Below are 27,504 nucleotides of genomic sequence, written 5' to 3'. Positions count from 1 at the left end.
TGGCCAACTTAGCTTCTGTGCTAATACTTTAGACAGAAGGACAGTACATTTGTTGTCTAAGTTAAGACTCTTTCCTAAAAATTTTGCTATTAGCTGTTAGCGTGTGTATATATATATTTGTGTATGCAGATATGTAAAAAAAAAATAATCTTAGGATAGTTTTGCAAGATGACATCTTTCATACTGAATCCAGCTTAAAATAAGGATCAGTCTGCAACACTGAGTGTACTAATATATATGTTTGTGTAATGAGTTGGATTAAGTCCTCTAGAAAGAGTAATTTTAATCCTGGCCACATCAGTTATCTGGTTTCTGGTTTGGCCCCATTATCAGGCAGTGTCTTCCTTAAATAATTTTCAAGAGGATTGTGAATAGGGAGTACCATAGAGAGCAAATACCCTCTTTAATTTCATCAGCAGTTGTCTTGGTTTGCTGGATTGGGAGTACCAGAAGCACAGGGAACATTTGCCCTGTCTATTAAGCTATGGTGACGTTTCCTAAGGCAATACTTAAGCAAGCCCTGACTTTACCCTCTGTCAGGAAGTATTTTAATTGGAATAGCGAAAAGCGTCATTTGGAGTTCAGGGAGTGTCTGGATGATGCTCTTAGTAGTATGATTTAGTTATAGGTAGTCCTGTGAGGAGCAGGGAGTTGGACTCGATCCTTACGGGTCCCTTCCAACTTGAGGTATTCTGTGAGCTAGTGGAATATTTAAAGTGATTAGGTTTTCAGCTGAAGCTGATTCTCGAAGTTCAAATGTTGGAGTGATGATGGTTGGTTGTTCAGGGGTTTCCAGGGTTGTTATTAACTGTAAAATCTGTTAAATGGGTCCGTTGAGAATACATATCAGAATTGTAGGACAATGTTTTGAGTTGGCTGCTGTTCAGCTAGATATATATCGAATAGCAGAAGTGGTATGGAAGAGAATTGCTTTTAAAGGGGGAGCATTCTCTAGGTTGGCTTACACAGTGCAGCTAGGCTTGTAGTTCTGTGAATGCAAAGAACTGCTTGGGAGAGATGGGATCCACTTCAGTAAGGGGGGCAAAGGTACCTTTGCCAGCAGAATGGCTGACCTGGTAAGGACAGCTTTGAAGTAGGAACAACAAGTGAGGGAGAGAGTCACCAGCAGCACTGTGAGGGAGTGATGGACATGGTTGATGAGCAAAGGGCCTGGAATGATGTGTGTGAAAGGGAACACAAAATCAACGAAAGGAGGCTTAAACAGGGTCACCTCCAGCATTTGGATGTAAGCAAGTGCCTATAAAGCACCATTATGAGGAAACCCCAAAACCCTTCCTGGGAAATCGGGATGGTGGGGTGCCTCTCTGAAGTGCATGTACGTTAATGCAAGCAGCATGGGAAGTAAACACAAGGAATTAAGACATCTGTGTGCAGTTGTAGGGCTATGATCTTGTTGGGATCATAGATGCACGATGGAATGGCTTGCATAAGTGGAATATCGCAATGGAGGGATACAGGCTCTTTAGGAAAGGCAGGGCAAGAAGATAAGGAAGGAGGAGTTGCCCTTTATGTGGGAGAACAGCTGGAATGTCTGGAGCTCTACCTAGGGATGAGTGATGAGCCAACTGAGAGCTTATGAGTAAGGATTAAAGAGCAGAACAGTATGGGTGACATTGTAGTGGGTGTCTGCTACAGGCTACCTGACCAGGAAGAACAAGTAGATGAGGCCTTCCACAAGTAGAAGTAGTCTCACATTCACAGGCTGTGGTCCTCATAGGAGGACTTGAGCCACCCTGGTGTCTGCTGGAGGGACAACATAGCAGGGCGTGAAGCAATCCAGGAGGTTCTTGGAGAGCATCAGATGACAACTTCCTGACCCAAGTGATAGAGGAGGCAATGAGGAGAGGTGCTCTGCTATACCTCATACAACAAGGAAGGGCTCACTGGGGATGTGAATGTCGAAGGCAGGCTTGGCTGCCATGACCATGAGATGGTGGAGTTCAGGATCCTCAGAGGAAGCAGCAAGGCAGAAAGCAAGAACACATCACTGGACTTCAGGAGAGCAGACTCAGGCATTTTCAGTGATCTTCTTGATAGAGTCCCATGGGATAAGGCCCTGGAGGGAAGAGGGTCCCAAGAAAGCTGGTTAATATTCAAGGATCACCTCCTCCAACCTCAAGAGCAGTGGATCCCAATGAGCAGGAAATCAGGCAAAAATGGCAAGAGGCCTGCATGGATGAACAAGGAGCTCCTGGGACAACTCAAACACAAGAAGTAGGCATACAGAAGGTGGAAGCAGGGACAGGTAGCCTGAGTGGAATACAGAGTCACTGTCCAAGCATGCTGACGTGCAGTCAGGAAAGCGAAAGCCCAGCTGGAATTGAATCTGGTGAGGAATGTCAAAGACAACAAGATGGTCTTCTGTAAGTATGTAACTGGCAAAAGGAGGACTATGGAAAATGCGGGCCCTCTGCTGAACAGGGCAGGGGCCCTGGTGACCCAGGACATGGAAAAGGCTGAGGTACTGAATACCTTGTTCACCTCAGTCATTTCTAGCATCACTGGTCTTCAGGAATCCCAGCCCTAGAGATCAGGGGGAAAGTCTGGAGCAAGGAATATGTACCCTTGGTGGAAGAGGAACAAGTCAGGGAATACTTAAGCAAACTGGACATACAAAAATCCATGGGTCCTGATGGGATGCACCCATGAGTGCTGAGGGAGCTGGCAGATGTCATTGTGAGGCCACTCTTAACAGTCTTTGAGTGATCATGGTGACTAGGAGAGGTGCCTGAGGACTGTAGGAAAGCAAACGTTGCTCTGATCTTCAAAAAGGAGGACCAAGGGAACTACAGGCTCCCTGGGAAGGTGGTGGAGTAACTAATCCTGGGAATCATTTCCAGGCACATGAAGGACAAGAAGGTCATCAGGACTAGTCAGCACAGATTCACCAAGGGGAAGTCATGCTTGACCAACTTGATAAAATTCTATGAGGAAATGGCTGGCTTGGTAGACAAGGGGCGGGCACTGGATATTGTTTACAAGTCATCGTCTTCATTAAGGCTTTTGCTATTTTCTCCCATAAGATCCTTATGGAGAAGCTAATGAAGCATGGGCTAGATGAGCATCCTTGGAGATACTGAGAAGCAGCCAGGCTTGGTCCTGGACAACTGGCTGTAGGTGGTCCTGCCTGAGCAGGGGTCCTGGACAAGATGACCTCCCGAAGTCCCTTCCAAACTTGATCATTCTGTGATTTTTATGAAAGGTTACTGCAGTTTCAGTGTTAAGCAGCAGGCAGTTAAAAGTTCCTAGCACCTTATGTCACCTTGCTCCTGTGGCTACTCTCCAGGAAAAAGCAGAGAAATTTTGTCCTATATTTTAATTGGGGAAATGTGATTTTGCAAATTAATATATGCTGCTCACCTTGGAAGCAAAAAGTCCCTGCAGTTCAAATAAATTACTTCGAGCTTTGTCTCTTTTGAAGCACAACAGTTCATCAAATTCACTGGAAAGATAGGTTCACTCATCCTGTTTGAAATAACCAGTAACTGGCTCTTTTAAAGACTTATTTCTGAAATCATACAAAGCTTAAAAATCATACAAAGGCAACAGGTACACAGGCAAAATTAAACATGGGAGAGTAGTATGTATGTTGCATGAAGAGTAAAAACTGCCAGAGTTTGTTTCGGAAGACCAGTTTATGGTTCTCGGTATGGTGCCTTTCATCAGTTTCAAAAATAAAGGAATTCAGCTTTGAAAAGTTTTTCTTCAGAAAAAAAATAGAGAAACAAGTACTTACATTTCATGTTAAATGAAATACCTGAACTCTAAAAGTATCTGTAGTTTTAAAGGGACTGAAAAGTTTAATTTTGTTCCATTAATTCCCATGCTGTGAAGTGAACCTTGTTACAAAAAATCTCTTAAACAGAGGTTTCAGGTACCGGTATTCTTGTGTACTGTGAACCAAAAGCTAATTCAGGTGCATTAAACACAAAATAACTTTGTGCTCTGACTCTTCTACTGATGCAAATTTTTTTCTCTTTAAAGGTCAGTCCTATGAGATACGGATGCTAGATAATCGGAAAGCTGGAGACATACCGGAGATCAATGGAAAACTGGTGAAGGTGAATTGAAGTTCTCTAGATAGTGTTACTAACAAATCTCTGCTGCTTGCATATGAAAAGAGTAGTTCTTAACCTTGATTCACAGCGGGAGGTGGACCAGCTGATCTGACCAATAAAGAAAATAGGCACAGTCGAACCTAATGCATAGTTCTGTTATTTCAGGTTTACTACAAATTAAAAGAATATACATGTATGCATTTCCCCATTTATGAATGGGTTTGTTTCATGCAACTTTAGATAACTAAAGGTGAGCTAATCATGTATCCTCTGTGAGGTCTGCAGTCTGATCTGTTTTAAGATGAAGTGAATCTCCACTACATAAGCCCATGTCTTTCTGCTGAGTAAAAGGAAGCTGTGGTAACTGATTCATATAATGAATAATAATACCTGATTTAATGTATGTGTTCAGTATTTTTCCCCCTCTGTATAACAAATTGTTTTATATGTGCATTCATGCAGCAGAATACGACTAAGCCCACAGTTGTACAAGAACTGGTAACAAAAATAGGTATTGTTGTATAATTGCTTCTAGCTGAATAAAGTTAATCATGTCATAGTATTTTAAATTAATATTTCAGCTAGGATAGTTGGAAAAGTTTGGAAGTTTTTTATTACTTCTTACTATTAATTAAAATCATAGATTTGTTTTAAATAAGTTTATAAATACTAGGAAGGGAATTTTCTATTAATTTTATTTCTTAAAACTTTCTACAAAAATTCACAGAATTTCCCATGAAAAAAATGGTCAAACTATATTCACTGTTTTTCAGAATAAGTGAAGTCTTTTGTGTTTGTTTTCTAAAATAAGTTGGTGTTGCCTGCACAGTGTTGATACTGTGCTGTCAGTGTTGCTCAGTTCACTGCATGTAATTCACGGTGACCTTTAGAATATGCAGTCAGATGTAATTCGCCTTCTGCATTTTTACTACATTTTCAAATATCTCCTGCTGCTCAGTTCTATTTCTGTGTTCTGGAATATTTTGGGATACTGATGGTTGCCAAATTTTTTGCTGTAAATAGGTATTTATTGGCACTGTGGCTATTTTGGAATGTTTTAGTGCTTTATCTTCAGGCTGTTTCTAAACGTATACTAACTTTGTGGCTCATCAGATGCTTGTTTTCTTTGTTAGAGTATTATAAGAGTTGTATTCCATGACAGAAGGTTGCAATATACAGAGCACCAGCAGCTAGAAGGTTGGAAGTGGAACCGCCCTGGGGACAGACTTCTCGACTTAGGTATAATTGTTTCTATCAGTTGCCACCATATGAAATTCAGTTTCCAAATTTAAATTCATTATGGTCACATTTATGCTAGGGCTGGTGAAAAAACACAGACCAGTTTTCTGTATGCTGCTTTGTCATAGTGTGTATTTTGAATGTAAGTGTTCTTAACCACTTTCATGTGCCTTTAAAACCTTTAAGTGCTACAGAAGAAACATAGCAACTCTGCAACTTTATACATTTAGTAATCTTTCCAATTTTGATTACTAAATCTTACAGTAATTGGGAGAACACATACAAAGGTAACTTTGGTGGGTTGTGGAAATGGCACCAACATGGTTTCTGTATTTTGCATAACTTTTGTCATTTTTGGTGCATAAGCTGTGTATGGGGCAGGAGGGGAGGTGGGGGGGGAGGAGGGGAATCAAAAACCACTCCCAAACCCTGAGCACTTTGTATGTTGAGTCTACTAAGATTCTTCAGACAGCCCTAAGAAACTGTTTCTGAGCCTATGGTCAAGCCACCAAAGCCCACATTTTTCCATCCTACCTGTGTTTGTTGATGGTAAACTTATATTAAAATTTATTTGTAGTGTTTTCTTGGAATATGATTATTTTGAAATATATACTACTTATTTTAATAGATATTCCAATGTCTGTTGGAGTCATTGATATCAAGACAAATCCAAGCCAGCTCAATGCAGTTGAATTTTTGTGGGATCCAACAAAATGTACATCTGCTTTTATTCAGGTTTGAAACTTTACTTGACTGAATGTCTGTGTTTGGTGCCTTTCAGGTCACAAACAGTAGTATAGTTGCACTATGAAGCTTCTTGGTTTCTTATTTGTGGGAAAGCCATTAAACACCAGCTTTGTAAAAAACACAGGTTCATAGTTCTATAATGGTCCCTGGTTAGATTTTTCAACTTGATTTGGGTTTATAAAAGCATCTTTTAAAAACAATTTAAATAAAAGGCTTTCAAAAAGCTCTTTGAAGAAGGCTGTCATGGTTAAAATATTTAGTGATACGGACTATTAGAATTAATTTATATCCCTCTAAATAACTGTCACTACTACTTTTTCTTTTTTTAGTTGAGAGGCCCACTCTTCTAGTGGTGAGCTTCAGCAGAGGCTTGGCTTGAGGATACAAAATGAAAAATTATGTGCTACAAAGAGGGTTTTAAATCAGATATTCAAAGGTGTTTCTTACTATGTCAATAGGCTTCCTTGTAGTAGGATTTTTATTATTTATGTATTTGATACTCAGGGCAATTGATCATGCTTTCTCTGGAAATTATTTAGATAGAATGTTCAGTTTTGCATTGGAATTTTTAGCTTACTTTTGTCTCAGATCTGTTTTTATTATAAAATAAAAAGGTATAGGTACAAAGTTTGAGGTAGCAGTGTTTCTTACTGAGGCTGCCAAAATAGGTTAAATTCCATATTGTCAGTATATTAACTTTGATCTTGTACAATCAAAGGCATTTTTTCTAGTAAGAATTACATAATTACCAAAATGTAGTCTCCTTGAGGAAGAGTGAGATAAACTATTGAATATTTTTGTTTATGTACTTCCTTAGAAGAAGTGATAACAGACTGACTGAAAATGGAACTGATTCTTATTATGCAAGTGTAGATCACTTATTCTAAAGGCTAGAGAACACAGCATAGTGGCACTGATTACACACTTAACGCTTCAATTTCTAGTCTATGGTTGTCTGTTGTTGATGGCCATAGGAAATAAAAAGATAGTATTGTAGTCATTGAGAATAAAAGGTGTCCATGGTGCTCAGCTTGCTTAAAATTCCATGAGGAAGCAAAAAAAATTGGGAGCACTGTCCAGTGAAATTCATCATAACTCTTTCTGTTATGCTGATTTTCTCCTTAGATATCTTTCAGGGGTATTTCTAGCTTATAAACCCAGTCTTCATTCTGATGTAGCACTTGAGGCAATTACATGCTGATTAAAAAGTCTGCTGACTTTTATAGGAAGTTGGGCATATTTGAAAATACCCTGGTTTCACATGAGATTAAAAAACTCTTCCAGTCAGTGACCTTCTATAGCTTTGGTAATATTTGTTCCAAGTAACTCTGAAGTTTATTCTAGCTAGAATGCATTGGACAATAGTATCTTGAAAAAATTTTTGCTATATTCATGATAGATATAGTTGTCATCCACATACATTTTTCTTAAGATCCAGCAAGTTCTCATTTAATAAAAATCTATAATGACTTCTGCTTTTTGGAGAGTTTTGATGACACACTCACTTGTTTCCCCTCTTCCCTGTCAGCTCAAGTGTAATGTTTCTGGCTTCATTTACATGTGGGCATGAAAAGGAATGAAATGTTAGTTTATGCAGATTGGTCCTCAGGCTGGGTAATTTGTTACTTATCCTTAGAAAATTTATATGATGTTGGTAACACATAATACAATTCATGTCTAGAATACTTCTGAGGGTCCTTTTTTTTTTTTTTTTTTTTCAGGTACATTGTATCAGCACTGAATTTACCCCTCGTAAACATGGAGGAGAGAAAGGAGTTCCTTTTAGGATTCAGGTTGACACTTTTAAACAGACTGAAAATGGAGAATATACAGATCATCTGCATTCAGCCAGTTGTCAAATCAAAGTTTTTAAGGTAACAGTAGAAAACAGAACCTTAATAAGTCTCTCAGAAGCTCTTATAAAGATGGGGGACATCTTTATATTACTGCTTGACTTCTCAGATCAGATTTCAATTATAAAACCATTTTCCACTTGCGTTCTTGTTCATGTAACTGTTCATTTTTAGCCAAAAGGAGCAGACAGGAAACAGAAAACAGACAGAGAAAAGATGGAAAAGCGAACTGCACATGAAAAAGAAAAATATCAGCCTTCATATGACACCACAGTTCTTACAGAGGTAACAAAATAGAATTGCATCTGCTGACTGAGGAGAAAATACATAGGTACAGCATCTTACTTAGCTGCAGTCTTGGAAGGGTTGGGGAAGAATTAGTTCTATGCAAAGATAAGCTTTTTATTTGACAAACCTGTCCAGTGAACAGCAACATTAAATTTTAAGATTTTGTTTAGTAAGCTTTCATTTAGATACTCCATAGATGCTTGTATTAAAACACACTAAGATTGAACACTGTTTGACTGACTGTACTGAACCCTAGAGCAAGTCTTTTCATACAGATCTAAAAACGTTGCAGCTGAACAGAAAAAAGAAAAAAAAAAGAGGGGGGAACCTAGAATTTAATTATGTGCCAAATAAGAGCTTCAGAGTCTATTTTTTGGAGATTACTGAATTTAAGGCCAGAGCCTCAGTAGGTTTTTGCATTTCCTTTTTATTTAAACATCAGTGAGTTCTATGCAGTTTTCTAAAGATTTCAGAAGTTTTTACAAGGCTTTTAGATCTTTCCTCACTGTATAATGAAAAGAAATTGATCCAAATCTTTGGTGTTTGTCCAGATGAGGCTTGAGCCTATAATTGAAGATGCAGTTGAACATGAGCAGAAAAAGTCCAGCAAGCGGACTTTGCCAGCAGACTACGGTGATTCTCTGGCAAAGCGAGGCAGTGTAAGGGACTTCTGCTTACCTTTTCATTGTGCAAGATACCTTGTGCAGTGTTAGATATAGGAGAAACTTCCATTATATAAAGTAAAAATATTTTGATTGCTGTGTCTTAATTGTATTCACTTTTATGTATACCAATTACTCCATGTTTGTTTTCAGCAAAGGAATCCTTCCTAAATCTAACACTTAAACTGTTGCAGAGGGACTGTGTAACTTTTAAAAGTCAAGAGCTTTCCATTTATGCGACTTTAAATGAAGTAGCCTTTTGCTTTCCTGTATGTGTGTAACTAGTGGAAGTAAGAACAGTGAAATTCAGTGTTTTGTTCCGTATTTGTACTTATATTCAATATAAGTTTCCATGTACATCAGTATTTTTAAAACGCCATGTAGTGTTGCAGATTGTTGATCGTTAGGTACTGATTTTTCCTTCAGCCATCTACATATTGTACTCCAAGCAGCTTTCACGCAGTTCAGAAGAGTCAGCACATCTTCATTATACATGTACACTAACCCCTGTATATGCCCCCAAAATGAATCTAATGTATATCCTGCGCACTCTTTCTGTCAAGGGTTAGCATTTTAGATTTCTTAAATGCCGTTTCTTAAGGTGAATATCATTGAGACGTTACATTTTTCAGATGAGAAACAATCCTGCGTCTTCCATTTGGCAAGTTTAAATGTCAATTAATGATGTGACTGTGGAAGACAATTATTTGACTGTTCTTTGAACAGGCGTATTGTGTTGACAGCTCTTTCCCAGTAGACATTGTCCCTCAGACATTATTGAGTTTGTATTTATGATCTGTGAAAGTGACGTATAAGGTTTAGGTTATGAAGTACTTCAGTGTATGCCTCTTGTTTATAAACCGTGGAACTGGGCAGGAGGGAACAAGCAATATTAAGAAAGATGGGTTCTTCTGAGGATTTTTTTTACCCCCCCAAAACTATTGTAAGCACTGAGCTGTCTAAATTTACCTACTATTATTCTTGTTTGTTGGGGTTTTTTTCTTTCTTTTAAGATGCACCTTTAGCAATTTTTGGCAATGCAGACATTCTTTAATTTGTTCCAAATGGCCCTGCTTGGGGATGGGAGGTACAAGAGAAAACAGGATTTTATCACTTTCCCTTATAAAGCACAACTGAAGCATCTTTTGAAGCTGGTCCTTGGAGGGATTTCTACTTTCTGCATGACCCCCCCCCCCCCCCCCCTTCTCTTTCTGTTGTTGTAAGTACTTCATTGAATGATTATTGCTTATAGGAAGAATAATAGAAAAAGGTATTTTTAAAATATATGACAAATCCCTTGCCCGGAGTAGGACACACTGTAGCCAAATGATAACTGAAAGTTGTCTAACCTGTTCTTAACTTAACAATCTTTTGGAATACTAAGCTTCTATGAATGGCAGCGTTACCTTAATTGTAGTGAAGAAAAATTGAGGTAGGACAGGTAGTACTAGTGCCTTTCACAAAGGACATGAAGGAGTGTGTGTGTGTGTGTGTGTGTGTTGGTTTCTTCAATTCTTGCTTGGGGTGAAGGATGACCCACACACTATTTTGGAATAACAGCTATGTACTGCTTTCCACTTCTCTTAATTGTGCTGCTGACTACTCCTGTTTTGCATTTGCCTTTAATACAATTCTGTCTTGAGATCATTTGGTCAGTTTGTTGAGACCATTTTGAGTTTTATTCCTGTAAGATGAAATGCTTTCAGCATTGCTAACTTGGTATCATCTGGAGATTTAACACATAACTTGTTCCATCATGACAATGATCTTTATAATTAGCAAATTATTAGAAATCACTAAGCCCATAAAAAATACCATGAAACACTATTTTTGCTGTATTCATAGTGAAACCTTGGTAGTCACTAAAGACTCATTAAGTACTACTTTTAACTATGTAAGCTGAGTGTACAAATTGTTTGCTTGATCTAGAAAAGGGATGTCTGATCTACAGCTTGAAGGCCAACTCATCAGCCTTTTTCTCTTGTCACCAGACAGGCTTATTTTTGTGGGCCGTGTAAATATGGACTGGGGATGATGCATGTTTCTACTTAGAGCAATTCTGTCCTTGCAAATCTGTCCTCCCAAACATAGCCATCAGACGGATTGGCTGTTCATATGTGCAGATCAAATGTACCATATGTACAGTACAGCCATCACAGAGAGGCTTAGACACAAAAACTAAAGACCTACTTTTAAGTATGAGAATTGACACTGTTCTACATACTAGGTCTTTATATATGGTGAATCTTGTACTTCACGTGTCCTAGGAACTGTGGTTCCGTTACAGAAGGAAAACAGGATTGTTTGGAGTGTGTTTTTCATGACAAAGTTGAGAGTGTTGGCTGTTACATAGCCAGTGCAGCTTCCTAGATGCTGAGAAATAGGTTTTTGTTATATTTTCTTGAATTCCAGAAATTTAGGTTGATCCAATCTATAGTTCTCATCCTTTTTAAAGCTGGGTATTGTTATCTTCCTCCTACACCTAACCTATTATATAGGCTTTTTTATTCCTTGCTTTTTCATTTTTTCCCTCCAAGATTCTGCTGTTCTATTTGCTGGGTATTGCTAATTTTGTTTCTTCCCCCACCCCATATGATTTCTTCCAGCTCAGCCACAAGCTGATTTGGACAGATTGGTTTCTTACTGTGCTTCCTTCAGGAAACATTGAATCTAATATCTTTTCTTTCCAATTTAATTCGTATGGGATTCTAACACAATACAAGGAGTTTGGTGAACCTTCCTTTCTGAATGGTCATTCTTGCTCTGCTCTTCTCCTATCCTTTCTGAAGACACAGAGAATTTTTTTTCTAATTACCCTCACCCACCTTTTCCTTCTCATTCATTTTCATAAGAATACCCTCTAGATACTTTTCCATTATTCATTTTTATTCATCTGATGTTTCAAAATTCGGTGCATTCACTGCAATTTCTGCAGTATTTATCTCAGCATTTTCCAGACAGACAGATGCATAGTTAACTACTTGTTAAGACTTTCTCTGGTGCTATGGAGCATTGATTTTTTTTCTGTAGAGGTAAAAGGCTACAAACTTAACACTGCCTTCTGGACATCAGTGGATGTTTATGTACAGGTGACCTTCATCCAGGGGCCATTTTATGAAGGAAGTACTTTATTTTTTCCTCTCTTCCAAATTGAAATATTGAAACTAGAGCTTATCTAAGGCAGAAGAGGAAAAAAACCCCCACCAGATTGTTTCCCCTGCTTTTAATTTGAAAAAGTGGGCAAGTTTGTGCTGTGATAGTTGGGTCTTTGCACTTTTTTCTGTCTGCAGTATCTTGGTTGATTTTTGGTTTAGTATATATTGTATGTCACAAGCTAGACTATATAAAGCTACAATTTGAGTAAACTTAGTCAAGTGGTCATTTTTTGGCAGATAGAACTGATTATAGGGCACATGGAAGTTAGAAGACTTCCAAGTATAGGCCTTGAAATAAATCAGAACATTAAGTTTTGGATGTGAAAGATTGGTGCAGAAGTTACAGAAAATATTTAAGTGGCTTAAATTTAGAGTATAAAACCTTCTGGAGGCTATGAGAGTCAGAAAGTGGGGCTGGAGCAAAACTATTTTAGTAACATAAGCCTATAGTACTTCTTTAATTTGTTTTTCCTTACATCTATCTATCTATACTTCATATAGTAGTATCAGTAGCATACAGGATATGTAATGTGGGTGACTTCACATGTTGGGAATAACTTCTTTACTTCTGCATTCAGAATAATTAAGTCCATATGAGGAGAAGTTTTTTGCTTTTGCCAACAACAACTGTTGTTGTTGGGGGCAAGAACCCTGTATTTTATAGGTTCCTTGAAAAAGCTCTGTCCCATGTGTAATAAAATTGCTGCCCTGTTGTCTAAAGATGATGCTGTGTCCCCAAATATAATAAGCCTAATTTGGAGAACGTACATTTTGTTTTCATGTTGATTTGGTATTTGAGTATAGTATGGAGTTCTTCGCCAATATTCAGTTTTACTCTGTTGTAAAGCATGAATTTGGGCAGAGTCAGGTAGATTGGAAGTAGGAAGGGAAATGACATTAAACAGTGGCTTAAGATAACTTGAGTTTTTGCAATTCTTCAGATGTTAGGAACATTCTGAGCTTAAAGGCTAAATATCCCGAGTCTGAAAAGTCATACTTAGAAAAATTTCCTATCTTCCTTTTTAACTCAGTAAAACCATTGGTCAACGCTTTATAACTTTATTCACAGCCTATGCAGAAGAATGTTAAAGATCTGAAACCAAAATAAATTTTCTTCTTTTCAAGAATTAATCGGTGTTTGGAAATTAAGGCATAATTTCCGGAGTACAGTTGTATTGGTAGTATTGTATCAGTGCACTAGTAACGGAGGGCAGTTAGTCTTGAGACCTCAAAAACAACTTATTTGAAAATTTACCAGTATATATTCATTGTTCATTACAGGTAAAGATATAATGCCAATCTTTTTTTCTTCTCTGTGATGGCTTTTTACAGAGTTGGATACTTCCTTGTGACAGAGTGACATTTTTCTAAGTTTACGTCCAGTGGCCAGGGACTTCTGTATTAGAATCATTAGCTTGCCAAATGTCCTTTGGTTAACTCAGTTTTGGGCTTAAGAATATAAGAAATATCCCGATTATCAGACCACAAGTCTGTAAAGTCCAGTGCTCTGTCCCCTGCAGTGGCAACTGCTCGCACTGTTTCAGGGAAGCCGTGCCGCTTTCTGTGATCCCTTCTCCTCATAACCCTGCAGTGTCCAGAATTGTCCCGCAGGATGTTAGAAAGAACATCCCTGCTTAGTCTTTTTAGTGTTAATGGATTTGATGCCCAGGCATTTGTCCAATCCTGTTTTTGAACCTGATGGGTTTGCAAAGTGAGGGACAGTTGTGCATGTGAGTGATTCCAAAAGCATAAGCAGCTCGGGTTAATTGCGAGAAGATGCTGGAAGAATATATTCTGTTGCCGTTTTTTTTTCTTTTTTTTTCTTTTTTTCTTGTAATGCTAGGCTTTCTTGTTCCTTGAACCTTTCAGAATTAAGTATCTCAGTGTTCAAATACTCTTTTTTTCCCTCCACAACCTATAAGACAGAAGAAAGGAGAACTGAGCTAATAGGCATGTTGCAGTAGTAGTATAATTACTAATACTACTACCTTTTTTCTTCCCTTTCTGGTTTTGTTTTTTGTTTTTTGTTTTTTTTAACCAACTGATTCAGTCTCAGTGGATAGTTAGTAACATTTCTGCTGGAAGAAGAGGCAAGGTAGGAAAGTGTGTGTCTAGGAGGAGAAAGGCTACATGTTTTGGGTTGGGATTTTCTTTTTCTAAATATCTCAAATGTGCTTCTTCCTGCATTTAAACTCAGAGTTTTGTTGTGAACAACTTCAGCTGGGTTTAAAGGACAGAAACATTAACTGCAGTACATGCCTTGGGAAGGTCTCAAAAGCTGTTCTCCAACACCAATGCATTCTCCCCTGCCCCTGAATTTAAATATATGCTGAAAAGAATCTTGTAATGGAGGAGTGGCTGAGGATGTACAGCTTGTATCTGTGTGTCCAGATAAACACCTTGCATTTAAAATTTAGGGAGAGAATGTCAGAAAATTAAAGAAAATTAATTACGCTTGCAAAGTATTTCGGAAAAACAAAGTTAACATTATTATGTTGAGCTTTTATTTTAAAAGTATGGCTTTGGACCACGTAATTGGGGAATGAACGCCAATTTTAACTACCTATTGTAATGTAACATCTTTGAGATTAATGTTAAAATGAGCTTGAGCAGAGAAACAACAGATGGGAATATACAGAATAGGAGGAAGAGTGGGTAATGCTAGAAGGTCAAAGAAGAGCATGTTTTTTGTGGATGGCACTGTTTGTAGCCTATGTAATCAAAGGCAGTGTGTACACAGCGGCTAGTGAAAATGCTGATCTGAATTAGATCTCGGACAGATGAAGAATTTCCCCATTTTTAAGCTATTGGCATGCAAAACTTTTTTTTTTTTAAATTATATGCACCATGCTGAGGAACTTGCAATCTTACTCTGACGAGTGAAGACTGGAGTCCAGCACAGAAGTGTTGTTAACTGTTTTACAGAAGATTTCAGCTGGTATTGCAGTCATTTACTGTTTCCCCCAGATAGCGAAAGGGTCTTTCAACACAAAATAGTTGAAACATGTTTCTGTTACTACTAGGTCATACTTGTTCCCCTCCCTCCTTCTCCACCCCACCCTCCACCCCAGGGTTATGATACAACTCTGGAAATTTCCTTACAGGGTATTTAGCTGGTGCATGATAAGTATATTGGAAATCTTTGTTGTTTTAACAGGCATGGTCTTAGCTTACTTTGTCTTGGACAACTTGCTTGTTTTAATCCTGTCTGTCTGTCTTTGAACATACCAAAATCTGCTTGGTTTTTGTTTTTCTTTAAAATACTGGATTTGCAATGGTATTGGAAACACTAAAAGCTAGTCTTGTTTTTAAGGGCTTTATCATGATGGTTTAAAAAAAAAAAATCCCAAAAAGACTGACTGAATTGGACAGCTAGCTCATCATACACCTGTGATGACTTAAATTTGTGTATAAAATTCCAGTTTACTAAGCAGTTTAGAGAAAGCAGTACATGTAAGCATCATTTTAGTCCTGCAGTAAATTAATAAAAATTTTCAATTCACAAAATTTCTACTGAAAATGCCATTTGTACTTAATTGCCGTCAGGGCAGATAGATTAAATTTATCTGCAAGGTGAAATGCAGCTTCATAGTTTTACTTACTATTGCTGAACACCTGTTGTCAAGTCATGATACCTGCAGTTTAAACAACCCTTTCATCCCTTTTAGAATGAAAGAAGTTTTTTCAGCAGATGGTTTGGGGTGGGTTGGTTGGTTGGTTTTAAACTCAGTAATCTGTACAGGTCTTCTGTCAGTTCCACCACTAATACCTTCATTTCGTTAACAGAAGACAGTATAAATAGGAGTCTTCATGAAAGAACAAGATAAAACAGAACTGATTTTTACCTGGAGTATCTGCATGTAATGTGTGGGATGGAGGGAATCTTTATTTGGAATTACAAATCAAAATTCTCTGTGGATAAAACCCTGGCTTTAAATGAAACAAGTGTGCATCAGAGTAAAAAACATATTGTCAAGAGAACCTTAAGTTTTAATTCTTTATCTTCAGTGCTCACCCTGGCCTGATACTCCTACAACATTTGTAAACAACAGTCCTACTCCTGCTCCAACTTTTACCTCTGCTCAACATAATACCTACAGTGTCCCAGACAGGTAGGTTTCTTTTCTGTACCTAATTAAAGGTAACATTTAAAAATCAGGCTTATATAGAGGTGTTTTCTGAGTAAATGCAACTGTTTTCTGGTTCCACTGGGGAAAGAGAGATGTTTTGACCTATATATTTATTTTAGAGTTTGACATTTACATCATGTGATTCAATTATAATGTAATTACTTCTGCTTCTCTTACTATACGTTGTTGAAAACTTTTCCTCTTGTCCTTTATCGTATAGCAAATACTTTACCTTTTAACCATTCCAATTTAGTCCTTGTCTATGGAAACTATTTAGCCTTTTTCAGTAAGAACAGTCTTCGTTCCCCTCGTAAACAGTTCATGTAATTTGCAAGAAAAAAGACCAACAATAATCTTCACAAGCTTTTCAACAGAAATTGTATTGGTAAAAACATTTTATATTGAGGCATTAAGTAAACTACTGTAATCAAACTTGGGTGATCAAGGAATGATTTACAGTGGTATTGTCTGGTCTATATACTTTAGGTTTGCCTGCCTTGTATTTTACTACCTCTTCCTCAGTCACCCTTTAAGACAGTTAAGTGGCCATATGACCTCCCGTCAGTATTGGTAAAGCTGCTTCTCCAGCTGATAAAGAATATACAGAACAGAAACCAGATCACTTGCATATTGAAGTGTGATGATCTTTCTCTTGAGTTTAACTTAAGTTTCACTCTATGCAGCATTTAATTTGTCTTTCAAAGGTTATATTTATTCTTTTGAGAATTTCAAGTTATTTTTCAGCAATGCTTAAATATTTTGCTTAATAAAATCCTAGTAATACTTTTGTTTGGTTGGTTTTTTTTATCGTAGCAATTCTTCCTCCCCAAATCATCAAGGAGATGGAACCTCTCAAGGGTCTGGAGATGTGAGTGTTTGCTTTCTGGTATTGATCGTGGCCATACCTGTATATTTGTGTCAGAATATTTGATTTATACATACCTTGATAACAATAGGTACTGAGGAAGTGTTTAACTGAGGGAGATTTTTTTAATGGTTGGGTTTTTTTTTTAATATCCAAATTATCATGTCCAATCTTGTTTCTTACAGCAGCTTCATCCTTCAGCCACAATCCAGGAAACTCAGCAATGGTTGCTCAAGCATAGATTCTCTACCTATACAAGGCTTTTTTCAAATTTCTCAGGTATCTATGGTTTACTTTTTTATTTAGAGTCTTTCTTTGTGTTAGTCGGCAAGTTTTGTGTGCAAAAATAATTCTCGTAAAACAATATGGCATTGATATTTATTGTAATTTACTAAATTGTTTATTAAATTGTTCAGTTTGCATTGGAAGGCATTTTTTTTAATAGCTTGTTTTGCACAAATTCACCCTAAGACCCCAAAATGAAGCTAGGTTATTTTTTCCTGACCATAGTTTGCAAAATCACTTTGACCTTGATAAGTCCTTTGAGAAAAATGAGTGAATTTGGTGAGTCAGACCAGCAGGCTGTCTATTTTGCTCTGCTGTTTCCTGACGGCAGCCAGCATGAAATGATCTCAAAGTGCAAGAAATTGCTAACATCTGCCCCATGTTAGATCTTTTTGTAGAAGTTAGATTTAATTGTAGTATACGAAGCTTTCATTCTTTAGAACTCTGAAGCTGTGAATAGTTGTCTTATTCACAGAAATGGCAAATACTTTTTTGTTTCAAACTCTGCTTCAGTCCCATGCAACACAATTCCTTTACCTACGTGTATTTGTCTTAATTTTTTTCATTTCAGCAGAATGTCTGATTGCTCTTCCTTAAATGTCTGTCAGTGTAGTTTCCACTATGTGTATGGGAGCACGAAATGGCAATAGATGCACTAGCTGGGGCTGTGTTTTGCTGTTTGCTTCTTTAATCTTCGATGTAATTGTGCAAAGGGTGGGATGACACAGTACACACCATGAGTAAAATTCCTTCTCAGTTTTCTTTGGTGACACATGATGGGGAGAATATGATGAATGATGCCTACTCTCTGCCTCTTTGCTTAGTTCATGCTTCTGCCAGAATTCCCTTTGTATCAGGCATCTTCCCTGGTTGAGATCATGTTTCCCTAATTCAATCTAGTAAGGATTGCAGTGCCCCAAAAGTACAGATTCTCTAATGTGGCATTGTTGAAATCTGCAAGACTCGAAGCTTTGTCTTTTCTGTAGCTACTTAATTATGTTTGCAGCTGCCTAATGTTTTCTGCCTAAAATTCGTACTGTTTTCTGCTAGGATATACAAATTCTGAGAAATGAGCTCACATTTAGTCTCTCTGAACAAGCTGTGAGGGTGTCATCCAACCCTGAGAAAGAAAGTTCTGCAATCTCACTAATGTACGAGCCAGTATTTTGCAGTGCCTTTCTCAGCAAACAGTATGGAAACATGGTGTTGATAAAAATTATTATGTATTGTTCTGGTGACATCAATATGGGCAGAAGTAACTAAAATTTTGTAAACTACTGCTAATAATAATATAGGAATATAAAAATAACTAAAATTTTGAGACACCAGGGCTCCACGGTGTTTTCTTACGCACAGGCAGTACAACTTCTCCAAATAAAAATTGACCAGACCTTGAGATGGTAATGAGGCCTCTGGAAAAACTGCAGCTTTTGGCACATAAGAACATGATTTATTTGAGGGAAAAAAAAGGCCAAAATAACATATATAATGTGTAAGAACCATTTGGCACTACTAGTGATCTCAGCAATAAATTAGTGCCGTCCTGGCTTTCCCTCCTCAGCGTGGCTCAGTACTCCTAGCAGAGCAACCTGTTGTACCTCAGTGGACAGTGCTGCCGCAAGCTTCCCCTGAACCAGCAGCATCTACCAGCTCATCAAGACTGACATGCTAAGGCTCCTTAATCAAGGAGATGATGCTTTTATTTTAAATACCATGGACCTAATGGAAAAGCACAATATTTTATTGTCAACCCTTGCAGGGTTGGAAACGGACCCATTTATTCTTTTGCTGCTGGTTAGGTTTTGATCTGTGCTTGTTGTTTACTGAGAAAGCTTAGCAATCATAGTACTTCAGTACCAAATTCCTGACAAAGACTCTTGGAAAACCTTTAAAGCAGTTCTTCTTTTTCATTTTTATCTTTATATGTTTATAGAAGTCAAATACTAGCTGGCTGATAGATTTTTCTTTGAAGCAAGAGGTGTAGTGTATGTAGCTTTTATTATACTTCCTCTGGTGTGGTGGGTTTTTTTTTTAATTACAGTATTTAAAGGCTGTGATGACAAATTACTTTTGCTGACTTTTACCTATGCATTTCTAGATTGTCTGTGGAACATTTTCAAACAGACCATCTGTTTTTTTCCTGTCCTCCCACTCATTTATTACAGCAACTGATTTTTCAGACTGTTTTTTCTTTGTTGACACCCATGCTGCTTCTAAGAAGGATTTTTCCTTCCATTCTGTGTTTAGATCTCCTTAGTATCTTTTATTAAAGCTTCCTTTTCTAAAGTAAATGTTCTGGGAAGCAGTTGTTTCACAGATCACTTATTCCCAGGATCATTTAAAAAAAACCACAAAACAAACCTGCTTTTGGATGGAAATATCCCACAACCCGGATTCACCCCACACTGCTTTAGTTATGCCAGCCTTTAGCAGTATCTTCTATAAATGAGGGCATTGTAGTAACTTAATTGCATAGAGGATATATGTATTAGTTGAATACCTGGGATGATTCCTTGAGTGAGAAACTGTCAGCTATCTTTGCTCTGTATTTTGTGTGTGTTTTAAAATACGGTGACTGGGTGTCAGTTAAACCTTGGAGTCATTTAAGCCATTGTTGGGATATAGAACAGTCATCTGTCCCTTCAGAAATTGTGTGCCTTGCAGACTTTGTACTTTTTCAAAGACCTCGATGCCATTGAGTGAAACTAACCATGTTTGGAAAATGGGTCATTTTTTCTTAGTGCTAGCTAGTGCCTATTCTAAATTTTACTTGCTTGTTTGTGTTTGCAGGATTCTATTTTTATAATGGTGGAGTTTGTTATTCTTGGTTTAAATGAACATAAAACTTATTTTTAAAAGTATAGCTGTTCTAAAATAATATTCATAAAAGCCTCATGTGTTTCTCCAGGTGCTGATTTATTAAAGCTGACAAGAGAAGATCTGGTACAAATCTGTGGTCCAGCCGATGGAATTCGGCTATATAATGCACTGAAATCCAGGTAGTATGTGGAATTGTGAGGTTGAGTGGTTTTTTTTCTGTAATTTACTAGAATCCCCCATCCTTAGATTCGGGAGATCTGGGAAGTCAGTCTCAGGATGGGCCTCGATGCCTGTGCGAGCTCTCTCAGGACTTACTTGCAGCAGTATGTTTAACAAGAGCCTCTCTCCAGTGTACGCCTTCAGGGCAGACCCCAGATGAGATGCAGGCACTGACAACTTCACAGGTAGGCTGCAACACTGGTACCAGTGCAGCTGGGCACTGCCGATTTCTTGGAAACAGGTGGATTTGTTGCCAAGACACAAAACTTCTCATTTAGGGGAGCTAAGAACAACCTGAGGCTTTTTGAGGGTACAAGTGTTGAGCGCTAACACAGCCAGCATCCCAGTTGATGTATCTGATTCTGACTGAAATGGGTATTTGTTACCATTGACCTTTATAAGAACTGTCGTCGTTACTCAGTAGTTATGTTCCAGGATTTCAACAAGCAGCGTCTTCATGAACTCGGAATTAATTGAAATTTTGTTTAAATGCAGTAGCATCTGAGAGACAACTTACCATTATATTAAATTTTTTTTTCTTTTTTTTTTTTTTTTGGTCAGTGAAACAAAATGTTTCAAGTGTACTATTAGCATAACAAATCTACATTTGTGGCATATCAATTTCTGTATTTCCAGCGCAAGTAACCATTTCTCTGGTGTGTGATTTCTTTGAATTGCAGGTCTGTTAGGCCCCGTTTAACAATCTATGTCTGTCAGGAGCCATTAAGGAGCATACAACTGGAAAGACAAGATGCAGGCAATGGTGATAGCAGCAATGGTGCAATATATGGTATGGCGCATAGGGGTCTCTCGGCATACCATTTCTGTGTCTTAAAAAGTCTAAACCAAGATAGGTGTGAAGGAAAAAAGAATAGTGAAGAGGCTGAATTTCTGTTTCTCGCGTACAAAGAAACCGCAGGAAGTTGTATTCAGAACGACATTGTTGTTTTAAAACTGCATGGGGTGAACAGAACCTTAAAACCTCTCAGGATTAAATCATTGATTTTTTTTCAGTCCATTGATAAAACTAACTGCAGTGATGTGGTGTGCTGGTTTCAGCTGGGATAGAGTTAACTGTCTTCCTAGTAGCTGGTACAGTGCTATGTTTTGGGTTCAGTATGCGAAGAATGTTGATAACACTGATGTTTTCAGTTGTTGCTAAGTAGTGTTTAGACTAAAGTCAAGGATTTTTTCAGCTTCTCATGCCCAGCCAGGGAGAAAGCTGGAGGGGCACAAGAAGTTGGCACAGGACACAGCCAGGGCACCTGACCCAAAGTGGCCAACGGTGTATTCCATACCATGGGATGTCCCATCTAGTTCAGGAACTGGGAAGTGGGGGCGGGGGATCGCCGCTCTGGGACTGGCTGGGTGTCGGTTGGCGGGTGGTGAGCGATTGCCCTGCGCATCATTTGTACATTCCAATCCTTTTATTACTACTGTTGTCATTTTATTAGTGTTATCATTATTAGTTTCTTCTTTTCCGTTCTATTAAACCGTTCTTGTCTCAACCCAGGAGTTTTACTACTTTTTCCCAATTTTCTCCCCCATCCCACTGGATGGGGGGGGGAGTGAGTGAGCGGCTGCATGGTGCTTAGTTGCTGGCTGGGGTTAAACCACAACACGTGGTAATTAATTAAGAAGCTCTCAAATTAGCTGTGCTAACTGTTGTTACAGACAAGGTATTAACCAGATAAATGAAGGTGCATGCAAAAGCTATGTGCACTTCAAATCTTTCCCATTTTCTGTTAGGTTTTGCTGTCATTTTCTGTGCAGCTGAACTAAAACTGGTAGAGCTTGGATGAGGAAAAACAGCCAAGCAGTGTACGGGCTCATGATTTTAGTATTATTTTCCTGAGAAGATAGCTGTTGTTTCAACACAGATGGGAACTTACTATTTAATTGTAAATTCATGTCAATCTTACAATTAAGAGAATGGAGCTAGTTGAAATGATTCTTTTCTTGCTCTTGGCTTTGAGTGAAGAGACCTCCCTCCCCAACCAACTGAAACCCATATAGGCTGTGGCTGTAATAGTAGTTTTGTATTTTCCATGTGAGAATTGAAGTGGAGGAGGATCTATAAATAGGATATTAGCAAATACATATTTTTTCCCTCTGGATATCTTCAGTCTTTGGTTTGGGACGGAATAATGTGCAAAAATGGAGCTGCCACGGGCTTCTAGTGCTATTAAATAAAGCTACAGAACTGTAAATACAGCATCAAACTGAATAGCTACTTTGTCTTACTGTTCGGCTTGTTTGCTGTGTTGTATTTTCTCCCCCACCGCTCTTCAGCTCTGAGATGATCTGTAGGAAATTTATTCAGAGAGTTGGAAAAGACTTTACCAAAAAAAAAAATCTACATCCCTATTTGAAGCAACAGTGCTGTAGTGTAAGTCTTACATGTATTACCTGCTTCTTTTGAGACAGTCCAGAATACCTCCCAAGTCATCTTTAGGTAACTCTCTAAAGATCCATTTAAGTCTGTTTGACATGACTATGCTTTTTTGTGCAGGATATGGCAAAAAAATGTGGAAGTTGCCGTCAGTATCAGGGCAAATAGAAGCCTCCCCCTTGTCCGAGAGTTGTGCTTATGACTTCACCTTGAAAGAAAAGTCATGGCAGTTCATGCTTCTCAGTGAGAGCAGGGGGAGAGTAAAGTAAAGGTTTTTAGCTTTTAAAATTTTTAAAGCTGGGGTATAAGCAAATATGGATTTTTTTTATATAGTTACTTGTTATCAATTAGTACCATGCTTACGTAAATAATTTTTTTTCTTGTAGTTTATCATGCAATCTACTTAGAAGAAATGGCAGCCTCAGAAGTCACACGCAAGCTTGCTCTGGCATTTAATATTCCTTTGCATCAGATCAACCAGGTTTACAGACAGGGTCCCACAGGTATCCACATTCTTGTTAGTGATCAGGTAATGGAAGTTTTATTTTCATGACAGATTTTGTTTATGAATTAAATAGAAGGGAGGATTTTCTTATGCTTGCTTCTTTATTAGTGTTTTTTTCTGTTTGATAATGCAACCTAGTGTTTTCTGATATTTATTTTTTCCTTTACATTAAAATGAGCAGAAGGATCCTTTAAATGTCATTCTTCCTCTACCTGAATAAATACAAATTATGAGATGAGAAAGGCAACTGGTCTATATAGTTCTGAGATGCTGCAGTAATTAGTATGTGTTTATTTTGAACATGCCCAAAGGCAGGGAGTGTTTAAATACTGTTGAACTCTGCTTATTCAAGCATCTGCTACGCATATTTAGAGTTCCAAAAACACAGCCAACAGTAATAGGCTGCCAACTGGTTGTCACAACAAGCAGTATTTTGACAGTAATGTATTTTAATTTAATTTGGTATCTGCTTGTCACTTGCAGAAATATGCAATTACTTATAAAAGGCTGTTCAATATCTGATGTATTTGGGTTTTGCATTGGTCATACTCGTGAGGGTTTCAGAACTTTTTTTTTTTTTTTGGTAGATGGTTCAGAACTTTCAAGATGAGAGTTGTTTCTTATTCACCACAATAAAAGGTACAGTGTCTTTTCTGACAGTGTATTTTATTCTTGTTTAAACAGTCTTGTTTATTCTACCAAGGAGCCTTCTTTAAAGCAGAATACTATCCTAGTAAGACTTTCCCAAGCAAAGAGTAACAGCAGACTTGCCAAAAAAATCCCCCCAAAAACCTGCACACAGTAGTAGCAGAAAATACCCGTGAGTTCCTCCTCTCTCAGCCAGACCTTTCAGCCTCTGCGTAGCACCTCAGTCCTTTCCCTAAGCTTTCACTTCAGAACCAGTGCAGCGCTCAATAACAAACCTCATTTAAAATTCAGTCAACCATCACTGAACTGTACTTGCTGTTAATAATTGTTGAGAATGGTGAGGTTTCAAAATAATTAAAAAAATTTTTAAAAGTCCTGGCAGTAGTACCTCTGAAATTCAGAAATCGAGTGTTAACCGAGTCCTGACAGTTGGCAGAACTGTCTATAAAATTCTGTTCTTTCATTGGGGGTAAATAATCATCCTCAGTAGGTTGCTGCTGTAGACAGGATGTTGCCATTTTGCTGGGAAGGCTCCAGCGCGTCTCCTCGGCCTAACAGTGACTTGCTCTTGTAACGCTGTTGTTTAGCATCAGCTAGTAGACTTGAACTTCCCTGCCCCATGCTGTCAGCAGACGGGTGGAACCATCTTCATTGTGTGCATGCAGTTAAACTGGGATGCTGCCAACCTGAGTCCACTGAGTTTGTTGTTCAGCTGTCCTCTGTAGGTGGTGTGAGTCTCCCTTTTAGTGTTTCAGATTAATCCAACGCTTTCTTAGAAGTCCAGTTTACTTCTGGTAAAAGGTGCCAGGAAATTGCTATAATCGGTGGACAACTTTGACTCTGTGCAAACTTTACCTACAGAAACTGTCCCAACTTTGAAGATCCAATTTCCATTTGTTAATCATAACCTTTTTGTTCAGTACAAGTAGGAAATTTTTAAAAGCTATGTTTTTGCTATAGATGAGGTGTATTTTTAAAGTGTGCTTCACTTTATGAGCATCCTAACTTGAAACTAATTGTTTTGCATTGTATAAAATCTATTCATGTGGTTAGTGATTGTTAGAGACCCATTTGTCTCGGTTGTTAAGCCTTTTGTTGGTCGTGCTAGCTTCTAAGCATAAAATCCACAGGGTGGGTTTTTTTAATGCTGTTTCCATTTGGCTTTCTAGTTTAAGGTGAAGCATCACAAAATAGATGATTAAAAACATATGCTAACAATTTATATTGGTCTTGCAGAAGTTCACTTCTTTCTATGATATTAACTGTCACTGTCAAATGAGATGGTTTAATGTGTAATAGGAAGAGTTCAGAAATAACTGCAACCCAAAGAGATTTTTAAAAGTTATTCTTCACACATTTAGTCTGAAGAGCAAGTTACTGATACTTCACATTTCAAGTTCAAGATTTCATAGTAGGAATGAACTACTATCAACATGATAAAAACCAAGTCCGTACTTTGATGTTTTGGTGCATTGGCTCTGACATTTATGAAAAGACTGACACTTTTTTCTCTTTTCCAGCTGAAAATGGTGAAGGCTTCCACATAATTTTGAAGTGATGTCACACAATTTGCTAGACTGATACTCCAACGCAGAATTTTAAGTCCTGCCTAAAGATTATGAAGATCATCCAAAACCTTAGGATCTAACTTCACTGTATAAGATGTTTCATATTGAAAACACAAAATGATGTTTCTAATGAGCTGTTTGATAGGTGAACTTTCTTATCACTGCCATAGCTAAGTGTCCTCATGAGAGGGAGGTATAATGCCATGACAGCTTATGTACAGGCATGAAAGACAATGTAAGCAAAGGTGCTTGCCCTTTACTGAAAATAAGGCAAATTATGGCCAGTAGATACAGTGTCTAGAAGTAAAGCGCTGTTGCTTTTCTATTACCTGTATCCAGTTGGAGATGAATGTAAACTTATTTGGGGGCATTTACCTTTCTGTGCCAGTTTGTCTATTACTTGCTTGTACCTTATGCTGGTTTTATTTTCTGATGTTAGCAGAGCACATACTAATCTGTGTGGAGATGAGTAGTTAAGCTGATAGTGATCAGGTTGTCAGGTCTTTGAGAGTAAAGCTGTCAAAACAGCTTCCCATGTAAATTGTGTATAAGAGTGTATGTAAGAAGTGTAAATGCCAGAACAGGGCTTTTAAGAAGCCCTAGACAGATGCAATATATGCATGCAGCAAACTGCATTATCAATAGTACCTTATTGGAGGGATTAATTAATATAAATCCTATGGGGTACCAAGTAATTGTGTTTTGCTTTAACAAACTTAATGGAAAAGAATTGCCTATGCATCCTTTATGTTTAGTTTCCTAGGTTCGCTGCGGAACACTGCTGCAGTTTAACTCTTTGCTTGTAAAATTGTGGGTTTAAAAATGCTAGCAGTGAGAGGTGGACTTTTATGATATAGTGGAATGATGCTGATGAGGGAAGATGAACCCACTGTCACCACAGGGCTGTCATAGCTTTCAGCAACATTGAATAAATTGCTTAAGAAACACTAAATGTGCACCATTTAAGTCTCCTTCCCAGCAGGTAAAGGCCTTGCTGTAGTTGCTATTATGGACAAGTATCTTAACTTTTCTGTTGACCTTTTTTCACCCTCTGATCCATACTGTACAACTGTTACAGTGCCTCTTCCATGTGACCAAATATTTACTTTTCTCTGAAACAGGCAATGTGCTTTTTCAGTATTTTGGATATTTCTTTTAAAGACAGGGCACAGCATTTCCTATGTTAACATTAAGTTTCAACTGGTTAGGTACTTAGAGGGGAATATTTCAAAAGGCATTAAGTGACAGTATCATAGCTGTCACTTTTGTGCCTTTGAAAAGTTCCACTTTGATCTCTGGCTTAAAAGCTTGGGAATAGTTTGTTTTTTATGCTGCAGTGTTCAGCGTAAACACCCTACTACAGCATGTAGAAAAGCAACTTTGATTTTTTCATTCCCTCTCTTTCATAACTGGCTCAACTGCTTAGCAGAAAAGCTTCTTAAAGCTGTAGCATTTTGAAAATTTAAATTCATCAAAGCTAGGGTTTTTTCCCCTGTTCTTATTTTTTCTGCACTGAAAGTAAAATTTTATGTACTTAAACATTTCTGCCTTTAAGTTGTTCATCTTTGTGTATTGTTTGGTCCTAGTATTTTCTTGAACTGACACTTGTGTCTTTTCAGCTCACACCAGATTCAAATCCAAATATTTTATAAAAATGGAAAAATCCTTGATTGGAAAGTATCCAAATATCTAATTTTAAAGAATATTGAAAGTTGTACAGTAGTTTGTCCAGCTCACTTGAAATTGGAATTAAATTATGGCACCAGCAAATTGCTTTTGTTTTTTAATAAGATGTACACATTTCAATTTAAGTATAATAAATGTTTTTCAATAATTTTGTAAATGTGCTTTTCTTTTTGTTTACTTTCTAACACATTAGAGATACTTCTTCTTCTGTTGTTAAGATTCAGATTAACTGGAAGACTTACCCTAGCAATAACAGTAGGTAAAGGTAAGCAATAGAAGCAACTTAGCTCTGTAGTTTATCCTGCACCCAACACACACATGTAGATCTTTCTTCTGCTTCGAATAGAAAACTTTGTGAAATTT

The 27,504-nt window shown here is 37.7% G+C and overlaps 1 protein-coding gene across 8 annotated transcripts in view; it reads left to right on the top strand.

The window, feature by feature from the left end:
* The window catches only part of UBP1 (upstream binding protein 1), a 38,946-nt gene extending 11,648 nt beyond the window's left edge, over positions 1-27,298 (top strand). For 4 of the 8 annotated variants that reach the window (XM_075056195.1, XM_075056228.1, XM_075056217.1 and 1 more), the window contains exons 3-16: positions 4,006-4,082; positions 5,213-5,318; positions 5,947-6,053; positions 7,787-7,939; positions 8,093-8,203; positions 8,758-8,865; positions 16,032-16,135; positions 16,967-17,021; positions 17,204-17,297; positions 20,212-20,302; positions 21,023-21,132; positions 23,121-23,263; positions 23,827-23,878; positions 25,408-27,298. In XM_075056195.1, the coding sequence (XP_074912296.1) occupies positions 4,006-4,082; positions 5,213-5,318; positions 5,947-6,053; positions 7,787-7,939; positions 8,093-8,203; positions 8,758-8,865; positions 16,032-16,135; positions 16,967-17,021; positions 17,204-17,297; positions 20,212-20,302; positions 21,023-21,132; positions 23,121-23,263; positions 23,827-23,878; positions 25,408-25,445 (1,349 nt within the window). In that variant the 3' untranslated portion in view covers positions 25,446-27,298. The remainder of the gene's footprint in view (positions 1-4,005; positions 4,083-5,212; positions 5,319-5,946; positions 6,054-7,786; positions 7,940-8,092; positions 8,204-8,757; positions 8,866-16,031; positions 16,136-16,966; positions 17,022-17,203; positions 17,298-20,211; positions 20,303-21,022; positions 21,133-23,120; positions 23,264-23,826; positions 23,879-25,407) is intronic. The other 4 variants (XM_075056205.1, XR_012654229.1, XM_075056209.1 and 1 more) reach the window with 4 other exon arrangements.
* The last annotated feature ends 206 nt before the right edge of the window (positions 27,299-27,504 follow it).

The sequence above is a fragment of the Buteo buteo genome, chromosome 2 (assembly GCF_964188355.1).
Source record: "Buteo buteo chromosome 2, bButBut1.hap1.1, whole genome shotgun sequence".
Classification (NCBI taxonomy): Eukaryota; Metazoa; Chordata; class Aves; order Accipitriformes; family Accipitridae; genus Buteo; species Buteo buteo.
Note: the sequence above shows the minus strand (reverse complement) of the source record. Positions and strands in the feature narration are given on the sequence as shown.